This window comes from Scophthalmus maximus, chromosome 14 (assembly GCF_022379125.1).
Source record: "Scophthalmus maximus strain ysfricsl-2021 chromosome 14, ASM2237912v1, whole genome shotgun sequence".
NCBI classification, from domain to species: domain Eukaryota; kingdom Metazoa; phylum Chordata; class Actinopteri; order Pleuronectiformes; family Scophthalmidae; genus Scophthalmus; species Scophthalmus maximus.
Window position 1 is genome coordinate 12,654,196 of NC_061528.1, and position 18,395 is coordinate 12,672,590.

An 18,395-nucleotide genomic window follows, 5' to 3' on the forward strand; every position below is an offset into this window, starting at 1 on the left:
CATTGCAAGCACACACACTTTACCTAATGGTCTTTTTCTATCAACGACAAACACTAATTACGCAATATACTGTATATATATTATCTTCTGTGACAAAGTTGAATGAGTTAAATAAGGTCATTGTGTGTAATACTATAGTAACAAAACAAAAAAAACACGCAAGGCATTTTGGCAGGGGAATAACACACCAACTCCCACGTTTAATTGACTCCTCAGACATTATTTACACAATTTCAGAAGACCAACACAAGTGCCAGATGACAAAAATGAAGACTACGGTTCCTACACAAAACAAAAACACAGAATATTTAAATAAAAAGTTACACTAATCTAAATGGAAAATGAATTGTCTAAATGAATGCTGAATGAATCAAGACGTATACAGGATAGGAAAGTGCTTCTCCCGTAGAGATTGCTATTAAAATAACCTGCAAAACATCTCTGCTCGTTTCACCGTTTCTCTCTGTAGATGACATGGTTCTTTTGTTTTCCTCTCTGGGATATTCAAGAGGTGGTATAAGGCAGGACTGGTCAGCGCCATGATTGATGCCCCAGCATTAGCTGCAAAGTGCACTTCAGGACCCAATAAGTTGAAGATTGCCTTGGTTTACATTCTGGTTTGGATAGTTTCAAGGAATCTGACTGCCTGGGACAAAAATGAAGTTGACCCAGCTCAAAACACAAGCAGTGCTTGTTCTGTTGAAGGACATTTTGTTGTTGTTTTAGTCTCTACATCAAATCAGTCCTGGGTAAAAACTTTCCTATTGTGCACTGTGTGGTAGCAGAGCGCTCATGCTGATTCCTATTGCGCTCACTGGAGCACACGGAGGAGGCCAGATCTGCATTAAAAGGAGAATCTTCTGCTCTGAAGGCATCAGTGGCTATATCTGAATGCTTGTACTATTATTCAGAGGGTACTTTGTGCATTATCACTCCATCCCAATGTAGCAAGGTCATAAGAGATTTCAGACATAAGACATCCACCTGTTTAGTGTGTCGAGAGAAACCCAGTCTATCACAGATTACAGGATAAGAAGGCAATTCAAAGCGAACTTTGAACTGGCATCCAGTCGACAGTTTCTACAGTAGAATTATTTGATATGTGACATCAAAGACTATATTTCTCAGCTTGAGGCAAGGCTGTTAGCAACAGTCTCTGTCCTGTATTGCAGCTATATGGTGCTTTAAGTAACACTTAACATGAACCGCAGCACTATGCGACCTCTATGACCCTGTGTTTAAAGGGAGCAGAGCAAGTACAAAACTGCAAGGCAACAGAAAGACATTCAGAAGTAAATATTTTTGTGCTACAGCTGTAAAAAAAAAAAGGTTGGGCTTTCTTTTCTTTTTTTTTCAATAGCACTGCTTCGGCATTTCACAGTAATAATCACAAAATACCACAGCAAGCAAGTTGACGAACGATTATCTGTGTCAGCTCTGAGGCACCACTGCTAAATATTGAATTCATATAAAAATCACAGGTGAATGGCGTTTGTAATGTGGGGATATGAATGATACAAAAACACTGTCACAGCGACTGGCTTGCTCACATGAAGAGACACACAGTGAGGAAAGTTTAAACGGAGGCTGTCTAACCAGTGTGGGATGCCACATTTGTCAAAAAAATTACTGGAAATAAAATAACTAACTGGCCCTCTGTGGAGAGATATGTAAGATCTGTTGCAATAATGTACAATAATGGAACAGTTTTACACGCACAAGCATCACTTTACATTCCTCAATTATCTGTCTAAGATATATTTTTTTGATACATTCGTCAACTGCGTTAGCTCCAGGTCTCCTCTGTGTGTCTGAAAATTGGTCAAGTCAGGCTGCGTCAGTGAAAGGCACTAAAGAGAAGAAACTACTGCATCACAACTAGATTAACACAGACTACATCAGAACAATGTGTAATACATCACTACATGACCTCTTTTGAATTTGTTCATATCAGGTGATCATTCCTCCATTGTCACAATGGGTTGGACAAGACGTCACTTCAACCCCCTTCGTTAAATTTAGAAATATATTTTAAATATCTTTTTTTTTGTATGGAAAATACTGGTAATTAAATTCATATGTTTGAATTTGCATATAGATTTTAAATTTTATTTGTACTTTTGAGTGTTTAATTAGAATTGTCTTCATTTCATTCACTGACCAGACTGAGGAAGAGTGATAGTGACCCAACAGGATTAAAGACTAAGCCCCTTCACCGATCAATAGACACACAAACAAACACAAACATACAGTGACATCAGAGGCCCTCTTCACACAGAGTGGACCATTTAAGAGCATCCCCCAGAATCCTAGGATCCTACAGGCCTTTTCACAGGAGACAACTTTGTCTCATTCATCAGGAACACACTGTGACAAGTCAACGTGTCTGCTGAGAAAAAGGCCTATACAATCATTCCTCACCAAAATCCGGGGGATGCAGTGGCAGTTATCGAAGCCCCCTGTTATCCGTCTATACTGCATGTATACTGCAGATAATGGTATAGAAAATGAGAGCTGTTTTAACTTAAGTGAGCGGGTTTTCAAAATCATATGGATGGCTCAAACAATGACAGAAATAGAAAATTTCACTTGTAAGAATTCAGTATAAAGTTAAATAACTACAACATCAGAATCCGTCACTGGTTTGTATTCACACTTACAAGAACTAGATGGTAGCCATACAAATAACAATAAGAAAAGGTAGTTAGCCACCCCATGGTCATAATTCATCAAACAAAAGTTTTTTGATTTGGTTTAAAGTAGAAAATTTGGCCAATCATTTCAATAAATTCCTAAGTTGTGACAATCATAAAACCCCTAAGGTTCACATAGAGAATATTTACTTTTCTTTTTTCTTGTCGAACTCCTTTTACCCCACATTTATGCACATGCACACGCACGCACGCACAAACACACACACACACACACACACACACACACACACGCACGCACACACACACACACACACACACATACACACACATACACACACACACACACACACACGCACAGCCCCTACTCTGGGGCCTCACAGTAATATAGCTCTACAGAGGACGGAGCCCTAACAGTGAGATTGCCTCTTTGTCGACTGTAGTTGGTCGAGACAGTCAGTCGTCTGATCATTGCTGGTCTAGGGGGAGTTCAGCAGGTTGCCAAGGACTGCAAACAGAAAAAAAATCCCACTGTAAAGGTCAAAGCATTCAAAAGTAATGTATTTTTTGTGTGTTTATGTGTTTTATATATGTGTGTCATACCCTGCGGATCTGACTCAGCCTCTGCTGGGTCAGCTTTGCGTGCCGCCTCTGGATCCGCTTCTAAAGACAGAGATTAAAAGTCAGTCGTACGCCACACAAGACAAGACATCACATGTTTTGAGCATTTAGCTAACTAACTCCTTTTTCTACTCATTAACATGGATCACTGTATATTGTAGCCTTTGGCAAATATGACAAAGAGGGCTCTATTCCTCCTCTGTAATTGTGAAACTATACAGCCCAGCTGACCATAAATTAAGCATGACAGAGAGAGCACCCAGAGGGAGTTTCTGAGGATGTTAATATTTCTCGGCTCTAATTGCTTATTATCACCACCATGAAAATTTGATTCATTATTTCTGGCGTAAATGTGCTAAACTGCTCATATGTGTGCAGTCGGGACCTCCCACTTATAGTCAGTGGAGCAGCTCTGGGCTGTAAATGCTTATGACAATATTGTCTGTACGCTCTCGATTTTCATCTGAGGGAGAATCATTTATTTATCACTCGGAAATCCACAGAGGCATAGGGCCAATTAAATTCTAAAATTGATCTTTATTCGCAATTAGATAACTGATAATTACCAGCTATTAATGGTCACATTCACAGTGCAATTGTTATTCTCAATTCTGACATTTGCCTTTTATCACTGAAAACCAGAATGGCCTGTTGTTAATGTTGACAGTAAATGAAAATGACGCTGAGTTTGCTGTGTTGCTATGCAGGTCGGGGTGTGTGAGTTGACCATAACTGATAAGACTTTCTAAAGCTGAGTCTGCTCTGTCTCTCAAAGAAGGATTGCTGACCTCCAAAACCTCAAAGACACAAACACACACACGCACGCACACACCATCCATCTCACATATGAGCTTGGCTAAAGAAATGTGTAAATGGTACCGTGATGGTACCACCTTTCAAAGGACTACTCGGCGAGATAATTACCCTGTCTATTTTGGAAGCACAGTTTCTTCTTCCGATAGGTGAAGTATCCAGCAACTGCTGCCACACCAGCCACGGCAATTCCACACAGGATGCCTGCTAGAGAGCTGGAGCTGGCTTCTGCAGGAAACAAAGAGACAAAGAAGAAAAAATGATACCAGTGCACGAGAGCTAAAAATACGTAGTCAGCTTTCATATGAGAATACCATTGAACTCTAAATATATTAGTTTGAGCATGTTTTATGATACAGATGTGACTGCACTGTGCTGAAACACCTGCTATATGGAGATTGCAATGTTCATGAGTCACCACGGGGTGCCATTTTGAAATAATGAAAGGCATTACAGCACTGAGGCTCAGTGTGTGCATGCCTCTGCGTGTGTGCGTGCGTTTGTGCAGCAAGAGAGAGAAACAGGTGCATCATCTTGTCGCAACATTTTCGGATCCCTTATCACTCATCTACAATTTCGACAGCCAAAGGACATAATTCACAGTTACTATGACAGCAATGATCTGAATAGTTTCCCTGCTGTGTCACAGCATACAGCAAATACCTTTCACAGACTATTAAAGGCATTAAAGGACTATTAACAGACAAAACAAACGCAGATAACCTACCATGCCAAAATGATCATCGCATTATGTATGATTCTTGTTTAAAGTACATAAAAATGCTCCATTTACAGGTAAAAGTACGAGAACAAATATCACAAAATCACTCAGTTTTTAAGTAAATGTATATTTGCTTTCTACTACTTTACTTAAAAATTGATTGAACAGCAAACAGATTTAATTAAGCCGCACACAGTATAATCATACAGTATGATATATAATATTTTATGGTGCTGGAGTCCTCTGAATGAGCAAAGTAGAAGAAAATAGTAGAGACTAAATTATAAAGCAGAGAAGGCATTGCTGGCTAAATCAAACCTGCAACTCCTTTTATGCAATTTAAGATTGAAGATTTGATAGAAATGGATCAAATATCATAAACTTGCCCTCAATTAAACGTTTTCCTTCAAATATCTTCTACACACTAGTTTTTCCTTCTTCCTGCAGTGGCTTCAGTCAACACAGAGTAATAACAGTAATAATGGCAGGATATGCTGCAGTGACAGTGGAGGGGAAGATGGAGAGGAAAAGGGGATAATGGTGTGTAGTGGGTGAGTCAGCGGATGACGAAGAAAAACAGATGGCGATAAATCAAGTGAACGGTGAAAAAAAAACGAGGGCTAGGATCAGCAAGAGAACTTGCGTGACACGAGGTACATTCAAGGAAGCGAAGTGAGTCAGTGAAATTAGGTGGAATAAAAGGGAAGAATTAAGTGAGTCAGTAAATGGAAGTTAAGGTGGGCGCAGACACAGACGTGTGCGAACGTGCATGCGCACAAATGCAGAACACGCGGCACTGACACGCCGGTTTGTGCAGCACAGACATACACACAGACACAGTTTACAAACTGGCAGACAGAATGCACTATGGAAACAGAAATGTATGGGAACCTGTGGTCGGCAGCCACAAGCTCTATCACAATCTGCTACTGCTAAAGGCAGTCAGGTCTATGACACACTTGACAGCTACAGTAGATCTTGTTAATATTTATCTCTTACATCATTTTAATCACGAGCTACAAATACAAGTAACATTCCTTTTGAATGATTTTTGAAAAAGTAAGTTTGAGTTTGACTTTGTGTCATCGTGCAGTGTTGTGAATTAGACAAACTAAAGCCCTAATACTTTAACAGATCGAACAATTAACATTAGAAATAGGTGCACTAACACAAAACTTATTTTTCCATATCTATGAGCTCTTTCCTATCAAACAGTCTTTAAAACGTTACGATTACAAATGTCGACACTGGTGACATAAACGTTTTAGCCACTTAAAATTCTCCAATTTAAACAACAGCCATCACCTTTTTGTCTCCTTTGCCTGAACTTGTTGTTCGTGAAATGGGGGAGAAAAAAGGTTTTAAAACCTCAAGCAGCAACAACACACCTACCTAAGACAATAGCGTAATGCTTAAACTGCAGGTATGTGTGGGGCTGTGCATGGGAGTATGGGTGGATGTGTGTCAAACCAAAACCAAAAGGGAGAGGAATGATAACTCACCTTGGGCCTGCGGCTTGTCTAGTGATTAGAACGGAGGACACAAAAGAACAATTAGCAACATGAAACTTCACCATAAACAAACTGGTTTTGGTCATGCATTATGGTAGATACTGTCTCTTTGAATGATGCAGGGTCAACAACTGATTTGCATATACCAAAGGAGCTACATACTTAATGTGACACGTGGAACTGATAAGTTACACAGGAACAAACATGCACCTATCATTCTGATGTCGCTTATTTCCCAGTTGACAATCAGGAACAATTGTGGAAGCGCGTCAAAAGTAGCACTTCCAACAGATGCACCGAGAGAATGAGTAGTACAGTATGTTTGGAACACTGTTTGAACCAAAGCAGAAGGGAGCCCATTTTTCCATTCGTCTTGTATCCCGTTTTGATTGTCAGCCACATGCCAGTAATATCCACAGGGCTACATAAGCTCTACAATCAGTGCTGTCGTATTTAAAGATGCAATGATGTGAACTTTCTTTGGATTTCGTTTTGTTATCACGCATGTTTCAAACATGAACACAAAAAAATGGCCTTACCATCTTCTTGGGGGCCAGCAACAGGTGCTGAAGAGAGAAAGAAAGGAAGCGAAGTGATTAAAGGCAAAGAACGGGATTCATTCTCTTCGTGGTAGTTTATGCCTCGGAGGCATTGAGAGGTCTAGAGTTTCTGTCCTAACCAGTTTGGAAACCCACACACACACACACACACACACACACACACACACACACACACACACACACACACACACACACACACACACACATTAACTCTGCGTGAACAGTTTCTTCTGTGCACACACAGACATGCTTTTATAATATCAGAGAGATATAATATCTGATAGCAAGGCACACCCTCTGTGTCTCTCTCTGATCTTTGATTGGATCCATATGCAACATATGCCCTGTTATCTGGCTCTGGGCTGCCTGTCTGTATACGCCTGTGACACAGGGTTAAGTCACTCTACCTGCCTCGACTTGACAGAGCCACTAATAACAGAGCACTGGAGAAGAGCGCCTTCCATTAGATTATAACGATTATACCAGCCTATGTGAATCGGCTTTCAAACGGGGGATAAACTGAACGCCAAGAGGAGCTGCTTCTGTTCCCGTCAGTTCAATTGCCTTGTGGCTGGTGATTCATCTTTTGTTACCCGGGAGGTAAAACAAGTAAATTCAGTCTCGTGTCATGGGAACCGAGCTCAATAGTTTTTGGCACGGCATTCGCAAAGTATAGAGATGTACTAGAGGAATGTCTCAAATCGCAGTTTACAAGGCACAGTCTTCATGTTGTCAAGTGCTTCAAACCAAGTGGCTTCAAACCAAGTGGTAAAGCTCATACTCTTATAGTTTTGATGCCAGACTACAGCCAGTACATGTATGAAGATGGCCTGGCCCACGAGTCGATGCCGTTGTTTCGGAGGCAGTGCTAATGTTCTTAGTAATAAAACTTGGTGTCAGTTTCAACAGGAATGGCTATGAATAGAGCAGGAGAAATGTATTAATACCTTTTTTTAGTATGACATGAAATTGCTGAGGATTAGCTATAGTAGGATTAGTTGTCTTCAGCTCTGTGCACAAATATCTATGAGTTCTTTTAGCTGTTCGTTTGCTCAAGTAAGACAAGGAAATAATCCACCAACAACTGGTCTAACCGCATCGTGTGCTGTAATATACAATTTGCACCGGATCAAATTGCCTGTCGACTACCTCTTCATGTCGAGTGAATGTAGCCATCTATAATTGTTGTCTTTTAGTGAAAACATACTAGTTTATGCGAACAAGCACACAGCAAAACCTCCTCTCTGTGTACTGTATGCTTGATCCTACAGAGATGTAGACACTGTGGTAAACAAGGCCAATCTCGCCGCACCACATAGTTCCAAACAGCCCATTGAGTGACAAAAAAAGGTATCCAAGGGATTGGGGTAACCAGGCGACAATGATAAAATTAACCCGAATGCAACTGTGCTCTCACCAGTGCTCGTTTGTAATGCTAACCTTGTTCCCAAAGGTTTCCTGTGGCCTATCCAGGACATTTTAATACAATTAAGAAGAACAGTTTCGATGTGAGTCCACTTCCTGCCAGAGCATCTTCCATGTTTAAGCCTGCACTGGCGTGTCGCGACAGAAATGTAACATTAATCCCTCTATAGATATTATCTTTTTGTCGTCCCACCCAAGAGGAATATCTTCCAGATGTTCACCAAAGACGGGACACCTCCAGCTCCAAGGGTGTGATGGCGATCCTGTGAACTAGTGTTGACTTAGATTAAATATTATCAGCTAGTATCTGTCAGTAACAACACCTTGCTCTGACTCTATATTCACTGGGGGGGGGGGGGGGGGGGGGGGGGGGGGGGCAAGTGACTCATGCAACATGTGTAACTCAGTGTACAGGGCTGGGCAGGGCGACGTAGGATCAGTCAATTCATTTACGGCAGATATAACCTCATAGGTTCAATGATCCTGCGATCGATACAGATGGTACATCTCAACAAGAGTTCACATTGTAAAGCACAATTTTTCACAGCTGAGTGTGTCATGAGGGAGTGATGAAACAATACTTTGGGCGAGGTTTATCACCAACACTCACAGTCTCCTGTGTTGTCCGTTCTTTCCTTTTTTATTCCTCCCTTGCTTTTCCATTAACCTCCATTCACACTTTCCCCTCCCAGCCATTTCTCTATTATCTCTTCGTACCTGTTCTTTTACACCACTGTTTAGCTTGTTCCTTCCCTCCTCTCATTCACCTTCTCCTCGGGAGGGACAAGATGCCCTTTCTTTATCCCAGAGACTGTTCCTCTGCCACGTGAACGAAACCCTCCAGAGCAACCGTTTCCTGATCAGTCCACGGCACGCCACTTTCTGAGGTGCGGCCGCGACTTATCTAATTGCCAGCTTAGCATCAAATAACTATTCTTGAGAAAACAAATGACATCAGTGCTCTGGACATTTAATGCAGGAATGGAAAAGTTAGAAGGCAAAGAGCAAGAATTCAGGTTTGAGCGAGGGGAGTCCATAGAGCAGATTAGGTTGAACAATAGAGGAGGACATTTGAATTGTGATAAAAATCAAACTGAGGTCATTTGGGAGGTTTCCTCAAAACCATACCATGTGCAAATTAGGAGGTAAAACGGAATGGGACGAAATCCAAACTCATAACCTCCCTAAATGATTTGTATTCTCTGAACGAAAAGCACATCTGTTTGCCATCAATTGGTTCAGAAAATAGGGAGTTGACGCAAAATAGAACATGATAACTCATCAAAGCAGGAAATATACTCTTATTCTCTCATAATGAATATTCATGAGGTCAAATATAAAAAGAACATCAATTTAAAGATATATCTCAGGTGGGCTTGTTCTGGTGAAAAATTATATTCTTTAAATCGTTTTATTTCATTTTCAGATGCTGTGGCCGATTCAGAGTTTGAGGCAAACACACAACAGAAGTCAGTCCATGCATTCTGTTCAGTGATTTCCAAGCTAATTCCCCACCAGGAGCCTCCTCTGTTACCGTTTCTATAATGTTTTGAAAAGGTTGCTGTGTAGGAATTAACATTTACAAGCATGAGTCCACCAGGCCAGCTTCTTTGTGGATTCACCGTTACTGTAGTTACTGAAATAAACTGTTTGTTTTTTTTATTATGCAGTCCTGAAGTGCTCTTGTAAGATGAAAAGAGCTTCTGAGTCATACTTTTAAGCAATTATAGTAGCTTGTTTAGCTGAAGCAAGACTTGGCTGCAGAAAGTTGGAGGTTTATTTAATGTGGTTTTAGAAAAAATAAACAAATAACGTACCTGCATTCAGGTCAGCGACATCCTCTTCAACTGTTGGCAAAGACAAAGAACAGAATTGTGTTGGGATGTAAAATCCACTTCATAAAATGGAGCTGGCTAGAGATACCATTATCACCAGCAGCGCAGCTATAGAACATGAATCCGATATTTTCTGTATTATGCGATTATAAAGGCAGAAAGAAAATTTTCTAATTTTGAAAGGAATTCAATTATTTATATAATAATGCCTCCATACATCACTAGCAATAACTATTTATTAACACCCCCAGCTCGCTAAAGAACGTCTAAACGTTCAGAAAGGAAGAATATGTGAATGTCTATCAATTTGCCTTAGTTGTCTAAAATGAACGTACTTTATATATTATACGTGAAAGAACCACAAACTTTGAACATGGGAAATTTATCACGACTTGGCGTAACATGACATGCACAGAAACGCAGCAGAAAACACCCTTCACGAAGAATTTAAAATTTTTTCATTGCTGTCTTACCTGTAGGGACAAGGGCCCTGACTCCTGTCACAATATTATCGGAAACTTCTGGTTTTGCTGCAGCTGGATCAGTTGGTTCTTCCTGATTGTCATCTACATCTGGATCCGCCTCAGCGTCAGGCCCACTCTGTGAAACATGTATCATATTGTATAAGATCCATGCTTTTTACAACGTATGTCAGTTACTGTGTTTAGTTTTATATTTGGAATATGGACGTTTCTTAAGACTGCAATATCTTTGTCGGAGTAGGCTGGAGAATAGGATGTGATATGAGCTACTGACCTCCACCGGAGCTGGCGTTGCATCGGGGCCTGCAGTGGGTTCATCCTCTGCAACAGCTGTAGGTAGCTCCGCGACCTCTGGGTCGGCTGCCGGTTCTGGACCGAACAAAGAGGAGGTCAGGTATTAGATCACTCATTTACCCGGCCGTTATAATATGGCTTGTTTCACAGGTCTTTTTAACACAGATTCCGGGCACAACAGGAGAGGTGGACTGTGCCACAGCCGCACACCCTCATGGAAGGAGTAGGCAACAGTGAGCAAAGAACACAAGTGAAATTCATCATCAGTTTCATTATAATTCTCAACGTGCATTTTTAAACTCTTATTGATAACCTTGTGTTGCTGCTGCTGCTGCTCCTGCTGCTGCATCAGCCTCTGCGTCTGCTGCTGCTGCGGCGGCTGGTGTCACTGCTTCTGTATCTCCAGCGGCTGGTTCGACGTCCCCTGCTGCAGGAGCTGCTGTTTCTGTGTCCACAGCTTCAGGAGCAGCTGGTTCTACGTCCCCGCCTTCCGTTGCTTCCGTAGCTGCTGCTTCCGCGTCCACAGCGCCAGGAGCGGCTGGCTCTACGTCCCCAGCCTCAGGAGCGGCTGGCTCCACGTCCCCACCTGCAGTCGCTTCTTCCTCTGCCTCAGCCTCAGGAGCGGCTGGCTCTACGTCCCCAGCCTCAGGAGCTGCTGGCTCTACGTCCCCAGCCTCAGGAGCGGCTGGCTCTACGTCCCCAGCCTCAGGAGCTGCTGGCTCTACGTCCCCAGCCTCAGGAGCTGCTGGCTCTACGTCCCCACCTGCAGTCGCTACCACCTCGGCCTCAGCTTCAGGCTCAGCGTCAGGCTCGGGTGCACTCACCGATGGTGGTATTTCCTGCATTCGGCAAATGAAATGACACTGTTACGTTTTAAAATTTGCACAACGCGATGGTCAAGAAAAACTCATCTTCACAGATGTTGAGTTGGCTTTCAGGTGCCGGGAGGTCTTACGCCAAAAATGGTCAGGATATGCCATTATATTTCAAGCCAGTAAACGTACATAACATAAACCTTCTACAGTACATCTGACCAACAACTTAAATGATGAGTCACACATTTTTTAAGCCAGCTGATATGTGTCAGCTTGTCAAATGACCAGCATTTACAGATATGTATTCACTATGTCAGAGCTGCTGTTAATATGTTTTCAGATGGCTCAAACCCTCTAGCAGCGCTCCAGGCTAGGCAGGACTTTGGAGTTGGGACTGGGGCTTAACACGACAAATGACCTACTATGTCCACCTTTACGTGACTCACTCTTAAGTTATTCTTTCCCTAGATAAGTTGTAACAGAACTTATTCTCACACAGTAAGGCCTAAACCACACATGCGTTCCCGCTCCTCACCTCTGCTGCGGGCTCAGTTTCCTTGTCCGCCTCAGGTTCTCCGTCGGCTTCTGGCCCTGCAGCCTCAGGGGCCGAGTTCTCAGGAGCTGCTTCCTCCTCTGCTGGAGGTAGATCATCTGCACAGCGATACGCGAAGGGAGAAAGTGAGGGAATAATGAACAAAGAGCACACATCCAGTGAAGCGCTGACAACTGAGAAAGATCCATTACGAAAAGGTGTGGGGGGACGATGAAGGGCTGACCTGAAACCCTGGTGCTTCAGCAAACATCACACAGCTGAGAGAAACCTGTGAGCGGATTATTTTCGCTTTGAGAACGAGGAGGAGAGGAAGCAGCCGGGGCAACTCAAAATCCGCCTCAAAGTCTCAACGGGAGTTTCCTCCAACTAGACAACGTCTATAAGATTCCTCTTATTGACAAGTAGTTTGTGTATTCTACTCTTTATATACAAAAAGCCAAAAATGTATAAATATGAAGACCCGTCCTGATTATTCTTAATTATTAAAAACCGCATGACCTAATCCATCTGTTTAAAAACAAGTCTAAAATCATTGGTCTAAATGGTTGTCGAGTTGTGGTGCATTCAACACATTCTCTAACACATCTTTCACCCAACACACACACACGCGCTCACACACAGAGCCACGCCCTGGCCTGATTCGTGCCTGATGTTAACGCTCCGGCCGCACTTGGATGACAGACGCCGCGATTACGTCTGACCCGCCTCAACATCATATGAGGTCTCGACCTCAGCACTGGAGTTGCAACTCTGTACTAATGAGAAAATGCAAAGAGCACGTCTTTGTCATTCTGTGTGTGAGACGGGAATGGTGTGTGTGTGTGTGTGTGTTTGAGCCAGTGCTGTGACATTCCGCCGTCGAATGCGAGAAGCTGAAACAGCAAACTGGGCTCTGACTTTCTTACTTAGATCTGCTGATTTCAGCGGCACCCTGATGCTGGTTCACTGGGGCAGAGCGTTTTTCCAAATAAGAACTACCAAGACGTGACATAGAGGTACAGCCGTCTACAATGTATGGCTTTAGTGACGCTGTCCTTGAAGCTGTTAAAAAAAACTTCAATAAGTTAGCTTGAAAAAAGTGGGGGGGAAATGTACTGTGATGAAAGAAATAACATATCATAAAGTAATGAGAGGGACTTTGCTGCTTAGTAAACTCTCTCCCTTAATATGTTCAACATTAAATTAAAAAAAAGTCGTCATCATTTTTGGCAGCTGTTCGCTGCCAATTGCCAAGGAAGGATCACTGCTTTGCCAAGTGAGATTGCATCAGAGTCGGTGAAGCTTTGAGGGAGATCGGCATCAACACATCTGAAGTACTTCTTTTGTGCCAGGTTTTCTCTGGAAGTGAGCAGTGCAGGTGACACAAACACACGCCCACATTCATACACCTGGAAAAACCCAGTGTGTGGCTGAACCACATGCACTGACACAAGAATATCCGACACGGAGACACTCCCACACGGATGTACAGTGACGGTGACTATGACAAAGGATCTTTTTTGTCCTTGAATGTCACTCCACCACTTTAGCATCCCAGATAAACATTAATCTCAGAGATTTACCTCAAACAGCCTGCGGCGCTTAATGAACAGGACGGTGTCACTACGCGTGTGACTACATGTGCAGCAAGTGCAGGGTGTGTGTTTCCACTATCTCCATGGCCCCGGTGGATATCGCTGTCTGGATCGAAAATGTACTGTGGCATGCCTTTCCAAGGTAATGATGTGGGAATACGCTGAGATGCCAGATGATGCGTCTCGCCAGTGCACTGCACGGCCGTGATAACGTATTGAAATCTTACTGTAAACAGTGCAAAAGTGCCCAGTAACCTCTTGCTGACTTGCATACCACTTGCAGTATACGTGGAAAAAAGGGGGCAAGTTTTTTTTGCATGGCATTGTGCTTACATGCATGTGTGTGTGTGTGTGTGTGTGGGGGGGGGGGGGGGGGGGGGGGGCCCTATATAAACTCTCTCTTTCTGTTGCCACTCCATAGGACATTATGTTCCCATCTATCAGTTTGCCACTTCCTCCTCTAACAACCTCTGCTACAAACACACATACAACCCTTCCCCCTACCCGCCCTCTACCTCTCACACACACACACACACACACACGCACACGCGCACACGCAGCAGAAATTGCAAAATCATAAAACACCTTCTCCCCTCAGTCCAAACGAACAAATAACCGCATGTTCACACGCGTAAAACTTCACGAGCGCGCACAACTTCAGTTTCACTCTCACACTCTTGGGTAAGCCCTGTCCTGTTTTGCGTTAGTGCGGGAGTGCAACAAATGGTTGCACATCCAAAGTCTCCCATCTGTCCTCTTTCTTTCTTTCTTTCTCTCTCTCTCTCTCTCCCCTCCCAAACTCAATCTGTTTCTCTGCCACTGCCTTCCCTGGAGGCTGATGAGTCATCTGTGTGTCTTTGACATGGCCGCACGCTATTGCATGGGACTGTGCAGTATGTGCAGTGTTAAACTGGGGGGTGGGCTGTCCCAGCGGGGAAACGCTCGAGTCAATCCAGTTTATACATTTGGGAAGCTATACACTGTTAGTCACACTGTGTTCTTTTAAAGAGGGGGGGGGGGGTTGATAGATTGATAACCAGACTGTCTGTCTGTCTTTAATATGTATTGAATCATCCGACAAGGAGAACAATTTGTGGCCCCACCTTAAAGGAATAGTTTGAAGCTGTTAGGAATAACGCTTATTGGTATTTCCAGCTGCTGGTTGTAGCTTTACATTAAGTGCACAGACATGACAGTGGTATGAAGAAGCATGTTTCCTGGAATACCACGCGAGTCGTTTAAAGATTTCAACGTCACCATTCTACCTGGTGTATGTGTGGACAGAAGACAGTGAGCATAATGGACAAACCTATTTTTATCACAAAAATTTTACATATTGTGCTTAATGGCACTTTCTGAACTATATCTAGGTCGAAGTAAAGAGCGGCTGGTAACAAACAGGAAACATTTCCGTTGTGTAAAGGGATCTATACCAAAATGCACAAGGGAAAAGTGACGCTTGTAATGCACATGTCAAGAGTGACGCTTACATTTGCAATTGGAAAATTATTCTGCGATTCATAATAACCGGACTTTTTTTTGGCTCAAAACATTAAAAGCACTCCTACTTCTAAAGACACCAACGTTATTCCATTCGAGCAAACAAGATTGTGACAACTCTCGGAGAAGTCGACTAATTTTGGCAGCAGCTCTGCCGGAGTGGGCACTTCAAGGAACCCTGCTTCGGCTAAAGGTTAAAAAAAAAAAAACAGGGCTCATGTGGCACAAAATGATTGAAATGAAAGACTCACATAGAGTAAATCTTTTACAGATTTGTACCAATAGCAATACCAATGAAATATAACAAATTGTGTTTCTTATGAATAATTTATATTTTGTGTTAAATGAGTAGCCACTCTCAGCGATTTACATCATGTTGGTGAGCCACTTCAACAACAGCCGATACAGCGTGAGGAATGCACTTTAGGTGTTATGTACTGTATATCACGTTTCACACACTTTATGGACGTTTTAGTGCTGGACTGGTGCCACTGGATCTGTTTCTCTTGGCACCTATATCACCTCTCATGGCTCTTTCCCATCATTTGCATCATGTTGACCTTTTAAGAAATCGCAAAAAGGGCAAAATAAGCTAAGCCATTGACCTTCTCGCTGTGTAATGCACATTATCACAGTCCACATTGCATCAATTAGAGTCGGAGTCGTGAGGAACTTGTGTGTGTGTGGCTGAATGACTAATAATGCGTGTACATGCACGTATGTGTGTGTGTAACCAATAACCAAGCCTTGCCCTGTAATAGAACACCAGAAACTGCCAGCGCATGTGTGTCAGCTGTAAAAAGGCACCACCACAAGTCTTTTGTTCTGTCACGTATGGGTCTATTGTGTGTTTGTGGGACAGAAAGTGCTGTTTACTCCAATCATGCACTCCTTAAAACTGCCCCCATGGGAGTGAGTGAGTGTGTGTGTGTGTGTGTGTGTGTGTGTGTGTGTGTGTTTCACTTATCCACCAAAAGTGGTAGTTGAAAGTGTAAACACAGACAAGTCTGCACACACAAATTGCACACACACACAAACCTGGCTCACATCACTCACTTTTCATCTCCCTCTAACACACACACACACACACACACACGTTCTGTAACTGACATATGTACAGACTCACATTAACAATGCACCCCTCCTACTCCCACATGTTCTGTACATTAAAGTTATAGCCCACACCCACCCACCCTCTCTCTCACACACACACACACACACACACACACACACACACACACACACACAGATGCTGAGGGCCCTGGGGGAGAGGAAGGCGCTGAAACTAGTTGAGTTGCTGGGTGTTGTCTGCAGCTAGAGCTGGATCTAGTTACTGGGACACTCCCTACCCTTTACTTCCATAACTTACACACATCGCACATGATGTGCGCTCACATGCAACTGACCTAGCAACCCAATCTTTTGCAGTGTGACTGGGACTGCAGTGGTACACACACTTGCGAGCGAGCAAACAATCCCTCTGAGATTTCCTGTGCCTCAGTACTGGGTTTACAGAATGGCTAGAGTTGGAGCAATTAGAGAAAAAGTGTGTGTGTCTGTGTGTGTCTGTGTGTGTCTGTGTGTGTGTGTGTGTCTGGGAAAGAGAAAGGAAAAATAAGGGAACCTGTGTTAGAGTGTGTGTTTGTGTGTATGTATATCAGTGTGTGTGTGTTTCTTTGTCCGGTACTAAAAAGTGAAACCGGTAGAGTGAGATTACACCAGCTTGCATCCTAGTGCACCAACGTTCAACTGATTTTTTGTTTGCACAATGCATGTTTGATGAGGAGGCCTGCTGTTGCGCTAACCATCTCTGACGTGTTTCTTCTTTGGATACCTCCCTCCTTTTCATCTCAATTGGCAACAACATTTTTATTTCATCTTCTCCCAGCATCTCTGCCACTTTTCCTCTATTTCGCCATGTTTGTGTCAAGTGTCTCGATTTTATTTGGGAGTTTCCAACAATCTGAAAACCTCTGCATGTGCCGCAGGGCAGGGCAGGGGCCCATGGTCCAGCTGAAGACGGAGGAAGGGGAAGAGGAGGGAGCATGAAATGCAGAATGAGGGATATGGAGAAGCAAAATCAAGATGGGAGATTTAAAAAGCCACAAGGATCAGATAGATACATGCGAGGACAAAAGGGGGATGAAGGAGAGAGAGAAAGAGGAAGAGAATTACTTATGCAAGCACAATGGGTCCACCACACCCTTGTGGGCCAGAACTCATGTCCAAAATGATATGACCAAATTACATGGCACACCTATTCCACTGGTAATGTCTGAGCTGAAAAGAGCCTTGGAGAAATCATAGTGAGGAGGGAGAATGCAGAGATTGTTTTTTTAAAATATATTATTCATTCATTCATTCCGAGCATATTAAAACAAGCAGAATACAATTAAAGGTGAATCAAAATTGAACATGCCAACAGGGAGCCAGACAGACTGGTGATAGAGACTGGCATTTCACTGTCGCGATCGCGCGCGCGCGCGCGCACACACACACACACACACACACACACACACGGATGAGTAATAAGGAAGATCGGCAGACGATGAGGAGTGAAACGACAGAATGGGAGAAAGAGCTGAGACCCAGTGGGATGTTGAAGCAGAAAGGAGACATGGAGACTGAGATGAAGATGACCAAACAGACAGACAGAAAAAAATATATGTATTTGCATTCAGCTTAAAGAACGAGATGAAATAATTGGGGGGGGGGGGAACCCAACATTACCTTGTGCCTTGGCGCTGGCAGCCAGCAGGCTCCCTAATAGCAGAATCCACAGGTATGACATCATGGGAACACGGTGTTCTGGCTGCAAATGAAGCGGGGCTCGGTGTCGCTCTCCGCGGCCTCAGGACTGGACGACCAGCCGACTCGGGGCGCGCTCAGGTGGATGCGGAGGGCGCGTGTCGCTGCGTGTGCCGGTGCGTTCTTGCGCGTCAAAAGCCGGCGGCGTCTCCAAGGTGCTCAGATGCTGTGCTCGGTGCGCGCGGCCGCGGATCTGTCGCTCTCCCCCTTTTGTCTGAATTGGAAGAGCCGA

The 18,395-nt window shown here is 43.4% G+C and overlaps 1 protein-coding gene across 8 annotated transcripts; it reads right to left on the reverse strand.

Moving 5' to 3' along the window:
- Positions 1-166: 166 nt before the first annotated feature.
- On the reverse strand, positions 167-18,395 carry si:ch211-39i22.1 (myristoylated alanine-rich C-kinase substrate). Of its 8 annotated transcripts, XM_047337232.1 has the most exons (13): positions 18,086-18,395; positions 12,264-12,379; positions 11,618-11,752; positions 11,528-11,587; positions 11,227-11,470; positions 10,894-10,988; positions 10,611-10,737; positions 10,120-10,149; positions 6,857-6,883; positions 6,309-6,326; positions 4,197-4,313; positions 3,255-3,314; positions 167-3,159 (listed from the first exon to the last, which is right to left on the reverse strand). In XM_047337232.1, exons 1-13 carry the CDS (start codon positions 18,147-18,149, stop codon positions 3,131-3,133), a joined length of 1,122 nt encoding a protein of 373 aa, XP_047193188.1. In that variant the 5' UTR covers positions 18,150-18,395; the 3' UTR covers positions 167-3,130. The 8 variants fall into 8 exon arrangements, with proteins under 8 accessions (XP_047193188.1, XP_035507295.2, XP_047193187.1 ...); XM_035651402.2 differs by lacking the exon at positions 11,528-11,587; XM_047337231.1 differs by having other exon boundaries at positions 11,227-11,587.

Bases quoted from the DNA above. Each gene is read 5' to 3' on its own strand.
- si:ch211-39i22.1 (XM_035651395.2), bottom strand. From the start codon at position 18,149: ATGATGTCATACCTGTGGATTCTGCTATTAGGGAGCCTGCTGGCTGCC. The intron at 11,753-12,263 runs GTGAGGAGCGGG...TGCCGAATGCAG, and splicing joins AAACTGAGCCCGCAGCAGAG to GAAATACCACCATCGGTGAG. The intron at 10,989-11,226 runs GTTATCAATAAG...TGTTCGGTCCAG, and splicing joins AGCAGCAGCAGCAACACAAG to AACCGGCAGCCGACCCAGAG.